At 41.5% G+C, this 16,377-nt stretch overlaps 1 protein-coding gene across 2 annotated transcripts in view; it reads left to right on the forward strand.

The window, feature by feature from the left end:
• Window positions 1–585: 585 nt before the first annotated feature.
• Window positions 586–16,377, forward strand: part of mdn1 (midasin AAA ATPase 1) — a 66,029-nt gene continuing 50,237 nt past the window's right edge. For both annotated transcript variants that reach the window (XM_077220026.1, XM_077220027.1), the window contains exons 1-23: window positions 586–860; window positions 1,455–1,681; window positions 2,055–2,279; window positions 2,369–2,476; window positions 2,555–2,747; window positions 2,898–3,107; window positions 3,247–3,378; window positions 3,752–3,855; window positions 3,942–4,056; window positions 4,153–4,328; window positions 5,408–5,489; window positions 5,684–5,779; window positions 6,217–6,329; window positions 7,719–7,867; window positions 7,955–8,015; window positions 8,117–8,328; window positions 8,967–9,070; window positions 9,169–9,313; window positions 9,671–9,767; window positions 9,938–10,051; window positions 10,340–10,487; window positions 11,551–11,658; window positions 11,789–11,940. In XM_077220026.1, the coding sequence (XP_077076141.1) occupies window positions 765–860; window positions 1,455–1,681; window positions 2,055–2,279; window positions 2,369–2,476; window positions 2,555–2,747; window positions 2,898–3,107; window positions 3,247–3,378; window positions 3,752–3,855; window positions 3,942–4,056; window positions 4,153–4,328; window positions 5,408–5,489; window positions 5,684–5,779; window positions 6,217–6,329; window positions 7,719–7,867; window positions 7,955–8,015; window positions 8,117–8,328; window positions 8,967–9,070; window positions 9,169–9,313; window positions 9,671–9,767; window positions 9,938–10,051; window positions 10,340–10,487; window positions 11,551–11,658; window positions 11,789–11,940 (3,167 nt within the window). In that variant the 5' untranslated portion in view covers window positions 586–764. The remainder of the gene's footprint in view (window positions 861–1,454; window positions 1,682–2,054; window positions 2,280–2,368; window positions 2,477–2,554; window positions 2,748–2,897; window positions 3,108–3,246; window positions 3,379–3,751; window positions 3,856–3,941; window positions 4,057–4,152; window positions 4,329–5,407; window positions 5,490–5,683; window positions 5,780–6,216; window positions 6,330–7,718; window positions 7,868–7,954; window positions 8,016–8,116; window positions 8,329–8,966; window positions 9,071–9,168; window positions 9,314–9,670; window positions 9,768–9,937; window positions 10,052–10,339; window positions 10,488–11,550; window positions 11,659–11,788; window positions 11,941–16,377) is intronic.

Here is a 16,377-nt window from a genome sequence, read left to right on the forward strand (position 1 = left end):
GATAATATGGAACACACACACACACACACACACACATATATATATATAAATATTAACTACATTTCATGTTTTTTAAGCAAATAGCAAATATTTTGATAAAATAATCCAAATTAAAAATGTCTTTTAAATTCTTATGTTCATTGTTTGCCAGATATTATACTATTATAGATTGCAACGATAATCAATAAATATTAAATCTACCTGCTGTACAAAACATGTTCCATATAATAATAATAATAATAATAATAATAATAATAATAATATCCATTGCCCTTATTTCAAACATTGGCTAGTTATCTTTTTTGTGTCTTAAATGTTTCTAAAATAAGGTTACACAGCTCTGTGTTGTCTGCCCAAATTTGATGAAACCATTTACAACTGAAGAGGATATTAAATACAGCTGTAGCACACACAGAGGCTTAAGAACCGTGCCGCCCAAAATAACATATTTAGTCGAAATTATGTATGCATTTTAATGCAAAATCCTCGCACAGAAACATCTCTTTGAGGTTAGTTTGCTGCACAGGGAGCGTGAGCCGCGCGACAGATAAAGTCGAATGACCCGGAAGTGCTCTTCATTTACTCACATGTGGACAGGGTTTTTAATACTGACGGGAACGTGCTCGCTGTGTTGTGTACAACCTGGACAGCCAAGCGAGTGATGAGTCTTATGGTTCCTATCACGTAGAATACTTGGAATATAAAAGCCGTTGCCAGCCGCTGAGACATCGTCGGAAATCCCTATAATCACGACAAATGATAGAATGGAAAACCTGGAGTTGAGCCTGACGTCTCTGGGTGCAATCTCAAGACATATCGAGAAAAGTCACAACGAACTCAGCAAGTACCTCACAAAACAGGTGAGACTGAATTTCCTGGGCACTTTTATAAAACCGTTATAATCTGCATGTGTTAAACATTTAATCTGTTTAGCACATGCAGAGTACAGCGTGTGTGTCACACCACACTGTCCCACGTTTCTGTAGTACACATGCTGCTCCATTGGTGGTTTATACATGATATTCATTATTGTAATAAATAACTGACATTTAAGTGTTCTGCATACTAGTTTATTTGGGAAACGAGTCTTGGTGGGTTATTTTGGTCCTGTTGCAACATAGTTTCAATAGTTTGGGTTGTTGAAGCATGCTGCCACAGTTTATTATTTTGACAAATACACAAGAGGCAGTAAAAGAGGCACTGATTACCTTACCTTCATCAGTATTCACTTACATTGATGTGAACATAAACCAGGTTATAAATTCATGCTTGAATATCTATCATTATTTGGTACCAATCCAAAAGTATCCACATGGGAATTCCAATAGACATTATTCCAATAAAAAGTAAAGATCTATGAATTATTGTTGGAGGATCTGTTTAGATTTTCGTTTGATTCCATAGGGATACTTTAATATTATTTATTTATTTGACATGAATCATTCTGCTTGTAGATATGGAGCCAGCAGGACAGGCGGTGTATACTGGAATGTCTTGCCCAGCTCTTGTTGGAGAAGGAATACACTCTCCTCATTGCTCGTCACTTACGACCACTGATCCTGGACCTGTTGGAGAGGAATGCTGAGAGGATCAAAGTAGACATCCGGCTGAATCATGACCTCCACGAGCGCTTGTGTGTGACTCTAAGCAAACTTCTCAACATCAGTCCAGATGCTCAAGCGTAAGTAATCCTTCAGAATTTATTCGCAGCAGGGTTCCCATTTATCTTGGAAAACCTGGAAATATCAGGTCATTTTAAAACATGGAAAATTAATGGTGATAATACAATTGGAAAAGTCATGGGAGTATTTGTTTATTTGTGAAAAAACAAATTGCGAACAACCTTTTAAATCTGTTAAACCAATTCATTAGTCTGAATTATTTGTTAGCAAATTGGTACGAATTTGAATGACTTTAAAAACATAAATCGTATTTAAAGATCATGGGAATTCATTAGTCGAAAAGTATCAGATGGTGAATAACAGATGTTGTTGTTACCACTTCAGAACAAATGTCCAGTATGTCATGAACAAGTTTGAATTGTTTTCTTACAGGTTCGCAGCAAGGTATTTCAGCAGCTCTCCCCCAGTATTTCAGAGGCTGTTCTTCACCAGTGAAGAGGCTGCCTCCATCCAGTATGGGCCCAGACGGATGAAACTACGGGACCTGATGGGGGCCACTCTCCGCTTCCTCCAGAGCGATTGTGAGAAGTTCCGTGTCCTATGGGACTGGAGTGCCTGTGTTTCACAACTTCTCACCAGTGACGTCATAGTCAGAAGGTATTGCAATGAGTAGATCAGTCACAAGCTCTCACTAGAATCTAAATATCTATTTGCTAATAAAACTAAAATACTGTGTTTTTTTTAAGCTACACTGCCCAGTGCCTTGCCCTGGTGTCCCACATGACAGACAACCAGAAAACAATATTTTTGAGGAAGGTTCTTTCAAGTGAAGAGATTATGCATTTGAAAATGAAGTAAGTTTTTTGGAATTGTTCAGAAGTTATTCACTTGTGTTAACTCTTAAACAACATTACAGTATCACGTCTTTGCAGATCACTTGAGGAGACACAGCAGCTGGAAGTAGAAAAGGCTCTGGTTTTGGCCAATCAGGGCTCAGCAATATGGCGAAAAGAGAGAGTTAAAAAGATCACCCGTGGTCAGGTGGTGACAGAAGACCTGACTCAGAGCGTTACTGTGGTGTGTGGAGTGATTTTACCTAGACAGACCCCTCGACAGGATGAACAGGCAAGACAATCATTCAAAAAGACAATATTAAGCTTATAAAAAGCCAGATATAATATAACAAGAATATATGTTTTTCCTCCAATACCTCTATTAGTGTATTGTGGGAGAATATTGTATGTATTGTAATCTCACTACATCTGTCGTTATCAGACAAGTTTAAGGAATTTGGTGCTGGTGGATTCAACTTGTCAAAATCTACGGCGGCTTGGCATGGCTGTGGCATCCCAGAAACCCATTCTTTTGGAAGGGCCGATTGGGTGTGGAAAAACTGCTCTTGTTGAGTATCTAGCTGCTGTCACTGGGCACGATAAAGCCCCTGACATACTTAAAGTTCAGCTCGGAGATCAGACCGACAGTAAGGTGAGATTTGCATGACTTTGAAATGTTTGAAAATTATTTCCATTGTTTTCACCTTGCTGCTTCTAGTTTTACCATATTTTTAACTTACCTGCTGTTAAGCAGTTACATTTATATTTTTTCATGCCTCTATTTTCTGTAGATGTTGCTGGGAATGTACCGCTGCACAGATGTTCCTGGAAAGTTTGTGTGGCAGCCGGGATCCCTGACCCAGGCGGTCTCAAAAGGTTATTGGATTCTGCTGGAGGACATTGATCATGCTCCTTTGGACGTGGTGGGTGGCAAATCCACAAAAACATGAAAAACATACAGTCTTTCTTAGAAAGGTTTCTATTAGGACTGTAGAAGTCCATAAAGATGTTTTTTATTATTGAGTTATTGCAGATTTGTAGCATTTGTTTTTAGCTACAGTGTGCATGAGCTTGTGGCAGTGCACAATTGCATATAATCATTGTCATAGAATTATCACAGAATTAGTCTGTATATATATGTATATATATATATATATATATATATATATATATATATATATATATATATATATATATATATATCATTTTTTTTTAATATTTATTTTGGTAAATGGTATGATTCATAATTATAAGATCAGTCCACATTTAATCATGCCAGTGTAATTTGCTCTGTAGATATCTGTTCTGCTCCCTCTTATGGAGAACAAGAAATTGACAATCCCAGGACGCGAAGACTGTATTCAGATGGCCCCAGCTTTCCAGTTTTTTGCAACACGAAGGTAAGATATTTTGTGTGAGTATATGTTTGTATGTATGTGTGAATTATTTCTTAACTAAATTTAATGATTAAAATCATTATATTTAGGACATTTTACAGTGGAGGAGCTTGGCATCGTCCACAGAGTACACATGCTGCACTTCTGGACAAATACTGGAGTAAACTGCAGATTGGCAACATGAGCAGAGAGGAACTTAAACAGGCAAGCTGTCCCTTTACAATGATATGCATTTATTCTAGGTCCTGATGACATTTTTCTTTCTTTTGATAATCAGTCTCTATTTTTTTCTCTGTTCAGGTCCTAATAAAGAAGTACCCTAACCTGTCAGTGGTGGTGGATCATCTTTTGGACATATACTGCCAGCTAACAGGAGACCGACATCAGATCAGTTCCAGCCCTCAGGGTCCTAGTGCAGCACAGAATATATCAGATGAAAATATTACATCACTGGAGGGCAGAGGACTCTCACTGAGGTAACATGTCTTAAAAAAAATATTAAATGAGAAAATATTCAAAATCATTATTGCATAATTATAAAAATAATTTAATGTAAAAATTATATAACATACTAATACGACTGTATGCACTGCAGGTTTCCAAACCATTTCATGCCAATTTGAACCTTTCTCTAAATAGTTAGACATCATGTCAGAATTGTATTTGTTCAGTTTGTTTTATGATGCCCTTGGGCATTTACGAATATGTCTGCATAGACACGATAGACTCATCAATAAATTATGAGTGTCATTTTCGGACCTCTACATGTAACACAGTTCAGCTAAAGCAGTGATGCTACAATAAAACCCTTACTCTATGGTTGCATTAGAGCAGAGTTGAGTCTGTGTCCATTGTGTAGCTGGGCCTCAGGCAGTTCATCAGCTTTCCACTGGATCCTGCTGCAGTCAATGCCACATCGATCTCTCTCTCTCTGCCCAATCTGTGGAACCCCAGCCAGAGACACAGTTTGAAATTCAAGCCAGGGCAAATCATTTATGTAACTAGCTTTTGTATAATATATACCAAACACTGCCATATAGTGTAATACCTGTCTTGTAGAGGGTTGAGTTTTTTTTTTTTTTTATGATTTTTTTTCTTTGTACATATTTTAAGCATGGTACGGTTTGACAAATTGTTATTTTGTTTCCAGTTGTTTTGGTGTTATAGTAACTAGTCTAATAACAGGAGCAGCATTTGCCAGTGTGTGTATTAAATTAAATGGGTAGTGATGAATATGCCTCCATTTTAAATATCTGAAAGTGTGTCATATAGAGGGCTGTTCTGTGAGGAGAGGTTCAATGGTGTGGAGACCCTGCTGTTATCAATCAATACACTTCCACTTCCTCCCTCAATCCCCTACTGGCATGAGGGTCTTTGTAGAGACCCTGGGTGAAAAACAATTTGAGCAGCCAGTCTGCCAGTCAATATTTGGCAAGTGGGATTTCAATTGAAAGTAAAAAAGAAATGGTTCACCATGGCTGCATTTATTTGAATTCTGTAAATGTGAATTCTGATATGTGAAATTTGCATCCATGTTTTTTTTTAATGAACACAGGGACTTGCTGAAATGGTGTGAGAGAATCTGCTTAAATTTTGACAGCTCTTGCTCTTCCACAGCACAGAATGTGTTTCTCGAGGTGAGTGGCTGTAGTTACCAGCATTAATCTGTCACTATCATTATTTAGTTTTTTGTTTGTTGGATTATTATTATTATTATAAAAAAAATGTATATACAGTATATATTTTAAATATTTAGAAAACAAGAACATTAATACTGAAAAAGCTGTGCTGTTATAAACTTAACACGGTGGTGTTTTTTCTTCTTCTTCAGGCTTTGGACTGCTTCACTGCCATGCTCTCCAAATCTGAGAGCAGACTCAAGATGGCAGAGATCATTGGCAGCAAGCTCAACATATCCAGAGAGAAGGTAGTACTCTGCACCACTGTTATCTCTTTAGTGGCACAAGCTGTTACATGGCCATGGAAAACCTGGAAATAATGGGGAGTTTTGCAGTTCCCTGTGAGCTTCCAGGTCTGGAAAACTCATGGAAATGAGTAAAATCCTAAAAATACTGAAAATGTCATAGAAATCGCTGTAGTTCATATACTTTTTCCAGTTTTGTGTTGCTCTAAAATTATTCTATGTCTTGGATATTGCTTGTTGTGAGAACTTGTATACAGTAAAACTTGCCTTGTTGGATACATTTATAAATGACTTGGAAAAGTCATTGGTCAAACAGCAATATTACAGTAATGGCGAAAAGCACCCTGTTATATTTCTTCATAATATTTAGAGTCAAAGTAAAATCATATTTCACTTTATGTTCAATAACCTACTCTAATACTGTCAATGTTGCATTTCAGGCCCAGCACTTTTGCCAGATGTACCTGCCTGCAATCACTGTGACGGAGTTGGAGGTGTCGGTGGGCCGTGCGATGTTACTCCGCAAGCAGAGCAACGCGGTGTGGCTGAGCATGTGAGATTGCATTATCAGAGTGTAACCATTGCCATCTCCATTAATCTGTCTCCCAGTCCCTGTCTGGCACTTCCCCTTTCAATCTACTCCGTTACAAATGGTGTCACTGTGCTATGCTGTCCCCTATGTGGAAGGCACCCTGCTGAGAAATTGAGTCAACACGGCATTGATTGGTAACTGTGCTGTTTAAGACAGGGAATACAACAGCTTTGAGCATACCACAGGAAAATGTAGCTGGATTGCTACATACACATGACGCGTATGAACACTTTAACGATAGTGAATATTAGAATTATTGGAAATCTTCTCAGAGAGATCTCAATGTTGTACTGACAGGTTTTACAATTTAAAAGTTGTAGTCAGTGTTGGTATTTTTCACAAACCAAAACTATTTAAAACAGTTTTTGTTAATTGAAATAGAATAAAATACAAATATTAGGTTGGAAAACTTGAACTTAAAAAATTTGAAATGTTCGAACTCAGAAAAAAAATTAAGTTGGAAGTACTAAAAATACTTTAAAAAACAAAACTAAATAGAAATATTAAAAAACTAAAATTAATAAAAAATGACAATTACTGAATTACTAAAACTAAAATTAAAATAAAAAGTGAAAATATAAAAATAAAAGCAAAAACAAAATACTGTAATAGTATATAAATTAGTAGTATTTAAATATCACTGATGTAAACTGTACCTGAAAACCATACTTCACTAAAAGTACAGGTACCTCACAGAGAAAATGTCACCAATTCCAATACCACTTGAGTTCTGATTTTAACAGTACTTAAGTGTTTTACTCGTACTGAATGTAGGCTCAAAGATGCACTTGTCCTCCACCTAAGAGACGGATAAATAAAATGTTTTGTAAAATTAAGTACCGGTAGTCAAAGGTTTTGGCTTTGGCCTCCTCACCGGTCACAGCCATGTCCTCATCTTATAATAACATACCAGCGATTCACAACTACCTGCTAATGCACTTACATTCGTGTAAAGCTTGGTTAAGGGAAAAACCCATGAGATAAAGTACCTTCAATGCCCTGTAGATGGTAATATTGCTTATTTACTAGCAGAAAAAGTTGCTAATATTTTTAATATTAGAATACCAAAAAAGATGCCTAAGTACAGTAACTAATTACATTTTATTCAAATAGTTTACACCAAATATATAGTGTATAAAGTAGTCAAATTTATTTGTAGAGTGTACACAATGTTTCAAAGCAGCTTTACAAAAAATGATGTTAATGTTTATAATATCTTTAATATCTTCATGTCTTATAGTGGCATTTTGCAGATTAGAGCTCGGTGATTAATATAGTTTATTATACAGTAAATAATACTAAAATAACACTAGACGTAGCCAACATATTTGACTTGTATCTGCCCCACAGAGACAAACAAACATTTGCTGCCACACGGCCATCCTCAGTACTTTTGGAGCAGCTCTTGGTGTGTGTCACTAAAGGGGAGCCTGTCCTGTTGGTGGGGGAGACGGGCACAGGGAAGACCTCTACGGTGCAGTACCTGGCGGGAATGACAGGTAACACACCTAAACTACACTGAGCAAGTAGGTTTAACACTGTGCACAATTTCTCATTTCCTGCTCTGTTCTGCTGTACTCTTACAGGACACAGACTGAGAGTGGTCAACATGAACCAACAGAGTGACACAGCTGACCTACTAGGAGGGTGAGTAGACAAGAGTGATTCAGGATTCAAACAAATATGTGCAGTGCAAATGTGTGGGAAGCTGTTGGTTTATTGCTGACCTTGATCTGTAATAATTAAAGGTATAAACCAGTGGACCATAAGCTCATTCTTTTGCCCCTGCGGGAAGCGTTTGAGGACCTCTTCTCTCAGACTTACTCACGGAAACAGAACCTGACCTTTCTGGGGCACGTCCAAACCTGCTTCAGAGGCAAACGCTGGCAGGACCTTCTGAAGCTCATGGATCATGTCTGCAAATCAGCACTAACCAAGGAACTACATGATAAACCCAATGGTATTACTGAAGGTTCAAATCTATTTCATCACTTTATTAACTAGAATTCTTATGTTGTTTTTTGGTTAGGGATAATCCACAGCTAAGTGTGCATACATGATTTTAATTGATGACAATAAGGCAAAGAACCAACCGTCATGCAGAAAATCCAACACAAAATTTGACTGAAAGGGTAAAAATGACAGTTATTTTCGTCAGTTACGGCTCATTAGGTCTAGCCTTCTGTACTCTTTAAAGCCGACACAGAGAGAAAGTATGTGGTAAGATTATATTCATTTGCATTGTCAAGAGAGAGAGGGATTGTGGGTGTGTGAATTACCTGCATCTGTGCAGTGTCTCTACTAACAGTGAAGCTGTGAGTTTAATTACTTCAAAAACAGTGATGTTACCACCTCATTGCTTAGAAATAGAATGTAGCTGTTTTATTGATAAAAGTTGTGAGGCAGCTTTGACAATTTGTGTCCGTGCATGTGTGCTATCTGTGCATTACATGTCTTTCAGCCAAACATAATAGAGTATTCAGACAGACCATGGTATAAATCATTTAAAATGGGTTTTTTGTTGTTGTTGTTTTTTAAGATTGTACTGCATGTTTTCAGTGTTTTTTTTCCTGTCTTTTCTTTGTGTTTTTCTCATAGCTGCATTGCTGCAGGAGCAGTGGGAGGCTTTGGCCCTCAAACTCAGTCAGACGCAGGAACAGATTCGGGCCTGTGAATCCGCTTTGGTCTTTGCGTTTGTGGAGGTAATTGCTACTCTTCTCCCAACTTGTCTTCACCTCTTCCTTTCTCTTTTCTTTCTTGTTATCTCCTGTATGTTGTCACTGACTGTGTGTCTGCGCAGGGGACTTTAGCCCAGGCTGTGAAGAAAGGCGAATGGATATTGCTGGATGAGATTAATCTGGCTGCTGCAGAGACACTGGAGTGTCTGAGTGGATTGCTGGAGGGCAGCGCCGGTTCACTAGTGCTGCTGGACCGAGGCGATACTGGTGAGTCCTGTGCAAAGTGCTCATCTTTGGGGCGGCAGTGGCTCAGTTGTTCATGTAGGTTGTCTACAAACTGAAAGGTTGGTGGTTTGATCCCCGGTTCCACCTGACCAAGTGTCGAGGTGTCCATGAGCAAGACACCTAACCCCAGCTGCTCCCGACGAGCTGGATGGCGCCTTGCATGGCTGACACCGCCGTCGGTGTATGAATGAGGGAGTGAATGGGTGAATGTGAGGCAACATGTAAAGCGCTTTGGTGGCCATTGGGATTCATTATCATAAGTGTTGCAGTTGATTATTGGTTTTGTGTCATGTATATTCTGAGGTAATTTTTCTGTTTTCATGATGTCGTTCTGTGTAGAGCCTCTGGTTCGTCACCCAGACTTCCGTCTGTTTGCCTGCATGAACCCAGCCACAGATGTAGGCAAGAGGAACTTGCCACTGGGCATTAGAAACAGGTGAGAGAGCGGCATGACCTCCAAGGGAACTGGCTTCATGCATTCACTTAAAATAACTTTTGTAAATGTCTCCTTGGTTTGTTTGCAGATATGTTACAGTGACGTTTATACGTTTTTATAGAAGCATTCAATACTTTTTTGGGACACATGGTTTTGTGTTTATGTATCAGGTTCACAGAGTTGTATGTGGAGGAGCTGGAAAGTGAGAGTGATTTACGAATCCTGGTCTCTGACTACCTCAAAGGCCTTAACCTGTCCAGAGGAATCATCCATGGAATCATCAGGTTTGTGCACAGTTCTTCAGTAGCTCTCCATTACCATTCATATATCAACAACACGTCTTTCCTAACTATAACACAGTTTTTTGCCTTTTGATCCATACAATGAAAAAAACTGGAGTAGGATTTATTTAAAAAAAGCTTGGCTGCAATATGCTCTACTTAACAAATGTATGTTGGTAAGGATAAAAAGCATAAAAAGCGATATACAGATTCTATACCTCATGTTGCAACTTTTGGTTAGATGCTGTACTTCTTTGTTGTTCTTTTAAACAAAATCGTTTTTTCCCCTAGTTTTTATTTGGCTGTTCGTAAGGAGGCTAACACACGGCTAGTTGACGGTACGGGGCACAAGCCCCACTACAGTTTGCGTACTCTGTGCCGAGCCTTGAAGTACGTGGCCTCTGACCCCTGCTACAATATCCAACGATCCCTCTATGAGGTAATATGATTGTCTGTTTCTGCCTGACTGAATTGTCATGAGAGTCTGAAACATAGCGAGTGTAAGGTTAAAATGTGTTACTTGTATCCGTATTGAAGTGAAATTGGTCCATTCGTGTGAAGACATGAAGTTGACAATCATTGAGCATGGATATTTTACAATGTTCTTACATTAGAAGTAAGCAGCATGACTCAACAAACTAGCTGTCTCACTCTTCCATCAATGAATAGTGCTGTAAACACTGCAGTGTGCAATGTTGCTACGCTTGCAATCTAGATAACTTGATTATAACGGAGCAATCTAGTTTAGTTGCGTAACAACTCGCCGCTCTTGTCTGATGTAGATTGGATGTCAAAGACTCATCGGCACTGTGTTTTCCACAGTGCGGTGTATATCATAAAAAACTGTACACAGTACACTGTATTTTTGAGTTCACACAACAAACTGGCTTATTTATTTATCTGTCCACACCATATGGGTTTCCAGTCTCTCCTGGTCATGCATTTGCTCTCATAGGAGCATAAGTTAGTCAAATTAACTTAGTTTAAGTGTTCTTAAATTAGCTGGTGGGTTTATTTCTTTCATGGAAATCTTCAAGTGTTGTCAAATCTTCAGTTCTATCACCAGTTCACCTTTTGTTTCCATTATTAAAGCAAGTTGCTTTTTAATTATCCTTGGTTGTGGTTTTAACATTAATTTAGTTCATTTTTTTAATAACAAGGTTGTTTTACGCTTAAAGACTTCATGCCATTTCCCCTCATCACTAGTTTTAGCTCAGCATTGACCAATTTAATTTAAAGTTAATGCAATGAGTTTCAAACCTATCATTATATGATAAACTGTTCTACATTTGACTGTTTTGGGCATACGCAGTAGTTATTGAAATAATAGAAATGAGCTGCTAGTAAAGCTTCAAGTTTTCTATAGCTCATCAGGGCCCTCTACTGGTCTGGGGCCATGGACAAATTCCCAGTATTTATTTATTTAATTAGTGTGTGCTGTGTAAAGAAATTTAAAACAAACAGTAAAGTGTTTTTATGGAGATGTTTAATATCTTCTTCAGGGTTTCTGCCTGAGTTTTCTCACTCAGCTGGATCGCAGCTCTCACCCTGTTGTGCAGAAACTGGTGTGTCAATACATACTTGGAGGAAATGTGAAATGTCTGAAACAGGTAATCAGTTCAGAGCTTCAAATAGTCACATTGATCCATCTTAATATTAGTTTGAATGGATTGACTGTGAAATGGTTAGAGATGTTCTTTGCCAGAAGTGTTAGAAAATGATTTTCTTCTCTTTCTTCAGTCAATCCCTCAGCCAAAGGACCGTGTGTGTGTACAGATAGAGGAGTACTGGCTGAGTCGGGGTGACATGGAGGCTACTGTGGACCCCACTTACATCCTCACACCCTCCGTCAAGCTCAACCTGAAAGATCTGGCACGGGTGGTGGCTGCCGGGTAGGAAACCCCACCTCTAATATGTCCCCTGTGACGTTCCGTAGATCAATCCCCCTGTCGATACATATTATATATGCAGCGTTTCTCTGATCATTTGTGGGATGGTGCATAATTATCGTAAGAGACTTGATTTGCTTTTAGTTTTTTGAGTAGTTATGGTGATAGCGATGATTTTTGTCTGTTTTGGTGCCATTGGTCAGAGACAGTTGACCTGGGGCTCTTTCTTCGTACGTGGATTACTCTGTTATCAGGATTTTACTATTGACGATTTGACACAATCCCGAATTTTTAGGTTCAACGAAGATCATCCCGGAGTTGCTGTCATAGCAACAGGTCCATAAGCTCAAACTTGCTCGGGAGCATGCTTATTTGTCAACAGGAATAGATTGTTTTTTTTATTGAAGGAGTTAAGCAACATACAGTAAAACCCTGAAACTTACATTTTCCTTACTTCTATTTTTACAATAACAGCCTTTCCCCCCACCCACCAAACATCATATTGCATTTTTGTTAAGCAAAGGTGATGCTTAAAGTACTTTCTACTTTCTTACAAGAGTACCTTATTGAACCAGGAACAATAATTTAAAAATAATAATAAATAAAAAATGAATTCGAAAATAATATTATAATGTTGTGTAGTCTATCATAATATAGACACAGCCAGTTTTACTCATTGAAAGATTTCTTCATAAGGGAATAATTACCTATTAATTTTAGTCTTTCACACATGATGTACAGTAGTACAATGCCGTACATTAATTTGAAAGGTAAGATATGATGGGAGTGGTTTGATTACTTGGTAAAAAAGAAAAAAAATTCTGTCTTCTTTGCCATTAGAAAACTGTAAGATGACTTAAGAAACGACTCGGTTACTAACGTAACCTCGGTTCCCTGAGAGGAGGGAACGAGTATTGCGTAAGTAGCTTACGCTATGGGAAAACTCCTTTTCTCGAGAATATTGAAGTCTTTATGTAAAACGCATTGCAGCTGCACAGCTGACAGCAATGAACGAAGGCAGCTCGGTCATTGGCTGTGCTGCGGCAACTTGCTCGAACCAATGACGGGGCGACTCTGAATGCGCGACCAATGAGCGCGCTTCGCGCCCGCGCGCGTCAGAGCCCGCCAAGATGGGCGTGGCCAAGAGCTATATATTGGGCGCCCCGTCATGAGAGTTCTTTAGGTTAAAACGACTGAAGCGAACTAACCAAGCACAAGCACGGCAGCTTACGCAATACTCGTTCCCTCCTCTCAGGGAACCGAGGTTACGTTAGTAACCGAGTCGTTCCCTTTCGAGAGGTCTCTCCTATTGCGTAAGTAGCTTACGCTATGGGAACACCATGCAAAACGCCGTGCGTGCTGAACTTCGCCTTATGATAGCCAGAGGCAGGTGCCTGAGCTAAAAAAGCAAAGTTATCATCCAACTAGCCGGCAGAGGCGAGCTTTATATGTGGGAAAGAATACAGAGCGGCTAGAAGGCGCTCAGTGTGACACAAGCACATACATAATCTAGATACGAACTCGTAGTTCAACTAGCATCATGCTGATAGTACATTGGAATGCAGTGTCGGGACCTGTAGGTTGTAGAACCTGATAAATGTGGACGGTGAGGCCCAGCCTGCCGCCGCACAAATATCCTCGATCGGTATCCCGCTCGACCATGCCCAGGAAGAAGCCACACTCCTGGTGGAGTGTGCTTTGACTCCCCAGGGGCATTGAAGTCCCTTATCTTCATAAGCCAGCGCTATAGCTTCAACTATCCAGTGAGAGATTCTCTGCTTTGAAACGGCGGAACCTTTCGTACGGCCGCCAAAGCATACAAACAGTTGTTCTGTCTGTCTGAATAGGGCAGAACGCTCCAAATACACTCTGAGAGCCCTAACGGGGCAGAGTAGATTAGCGTCGTGTTCGTCTGCTGGGGACGATAGCGCAGTTAGGGAGATAACCTGTGCTCTGAAGGGAGTGGTGAGCACTTTAGGAATATACCCATGTTTCGGTCTAAGGACGACCCTGCAGTCGTTAGGTCCGAATTCTAGGCAGGCAGCGCTTGTCGAAAGCGCGTGCAGGTCGCCCACTCTCTTGACCGAGGCGAGTGCCAGCAAGAGCGCAGTCTTGAGCGAGAGCTGTTTAAGGTGCACGGTTCGGAGTGGTTCGAACGGAGGCCCTTTAAGAGCGTCTAGGACAGTAGCTAGGTCCCAGATCGGCACTGAGGGGGGGCGTGAAGGGTTCATCCTCCTAGCGCCCCTTAGGAAACGAATAATTAGGTCGTTTCTTCCCAATGGACGTTCCATTACAGGGTCGTGTGATGCTGTGATGGCCGCCACATATACTTTGAGCGTGGAGGGGGCGCGGCCCGCCTCCAGAAGCCCTTGTAGAAAAGCGAGTACGTTCGTAATCTCGCATGTTTCAGGGTTCAGGCCCTTGGCATTACACCAGACACTGAACACTTTCCATTTCTGGGCATATAAGCGTCTCGTGGAGGGCGCCCGCGCCTCAGCGATGGTTTTTAGTGCTCCGCTCGTGAGGTTCCTGGGAACCCGTTGAGGGGCCATGCATGAAGGGCCCACAGATCGGGGCGGGGATGAAATATCATCCCGTTGGCCTGACTGAGGAGGTATGGCCTCAGTGGAATCGGCCGTGGTGCAGATTGCATTTGCATCAGATCTGGAAACCATGTTTGGTTCTTCCAGAGTGGGGCTATCAGCAGCACTGCGTCTTTCTCCTCTCTGACCCGACTGATGACCTGCGGTAGCATCGCGATCGGGGGAAAGGCATATAAGGGACGGCTCGGCCAGCTCTGGGCGAGCGCATCCATGCTTTTCGTGAAGAAAAGAGGGCAGTGCGCGTTCTCCTTGGAGGCGAAGAGGTCGATCTCCGCTTTGCCAAAGGTTTTCCATAACCAGTGAATCGTCAGCGGGTTGAGAGCCCATTCTCCTGGGAGAATTTTGTCTCTGGATAGCATGTCCGCCCCCTGGTTCAGGGCACCTGGCACATGCGCTGCTCTCAGCGAGCGCAAGTTGTGCTGGGACCATAAAATGAGTCTCCTGGCCATTGAATGCATGGAGCTCGACCTGAGTCCACCCTGGCGATTTATGTACGATACTACCGTCATGTTGTCCGTTCGGACCAAGACGTGTTCGTTTCTCAGCTGTGGGAGCAGGGCTCTGAGAGCCAAAGCGACCGCTTTCATTTCCAGACAGTTTATGTGTAGGCGCTTCTCCGGGTTTGACCAAAAGCCGGAGACAGGCCTGCCCTCGTAAAGGGCCCCCCAACCTATTTTGGAGGCATCTGTCGTTATCATCTTTCTCCTTGTGTTCACACCCAGACTCACGCCTGACTGGTACCAGTCGGCGGCTTTCCAGTGCGTCAGGGCTTTTATACAGCCGTGGTTCGCTCTGATTAAAAGGTGGCCCGAACGCCACGCGTGAGTAGGGACGCGGCTCTTGAGCCAGCGTTGGAGAGGGCGCATATGCAACAATCCTAGCTGGAGTACGGCCGATGCTGAGGCCATGAGACCGAGCATCCTCTGAAACCGCTTGACGGGGGCGAGCGCGCCCGCCCTGAATGATGTTGCAAGGCGCCGGATGGTGAGCGCGCGCTCTGATGAGAGACGCGCTGTCATTTGCATCGAGTCTAGAACTATTCCCAGGAAAGAAATCCTCTGGCTGGGAGATAGTATGCTTTTTGCAAAATTGATTCTTAGACCCAGGCATTCTAAATGGCTGATAATCCAAGATCTGTGTGTTATTAACTGACTCTCTGATTGTGCTAGAATCAGCCAATCGTCGAGATAATTCAGTATTCGCACTCCCCTTCGCCTTAGGGGGGAAAGTGCTGCATCCATACATTTCGTGAATGTACGGGGAGCCAGGGACAGGCCGAACGGAAGTACTGTGTACTGGTACGACTGTCCCTCGAAAGCGAATCTCAGAAACGGCCTGTGATGAGGCGCTATTGGAATGTGAAAGTAAGCATCTTTCAGATCCACTGAGAGAAACCAATCTCCTGGGCGTACTTGCGCGAGGATATGCTTGGTTGTTAACATTCTGAACGAGCGAATCATTAGTGCTTTGTTCAGGTGTCTGAGATCTAGGATGGGGCGGAGACCGCCATCCTTTTTCGGGACGAGAAAATAGCGGCTGTAAAAACCTGCCTCGCTCAGAGAGGGGGGAACAGTTTCCACAGCGCCCTTTTCTATTAGTTTGCGCACCTCGGTGCGTAGAACATGTGAGCACTCTTTTCTCACTTTCGTCTCGACCACAGTCGTAAAACGTGGTGGTCTGCGAGCGAACTGGAGCGAGTATCCGTGCTTTACTATATTCAATACCCATTTCGGCATATCTGGAATATTTTCCCATGCCGCTGCGTGTACAGATATGGGCTGAATACAGGCTAGGGGCGGGCCGCTGTGACGCAGGGACCCGGCCAGCGAATCGCCTG

The sequence above is a fragment of the Siphateles boraxobius genome, unplaced genomic scaffold (genome assembly GCF_051911475.1).
Source record: "Siphateles boraxobius isolate OS27281-9 unplaced genomic scaffold, OSU_SipBor_1 8, whole genome shotgun sequence".
Taxonomy (NCBI): Eukaryota; Metazoa; Chordata; class Actinopteri; order Cypriniformes; family Leuciscidae; genus Siphateles; species Siphateles boraxobius.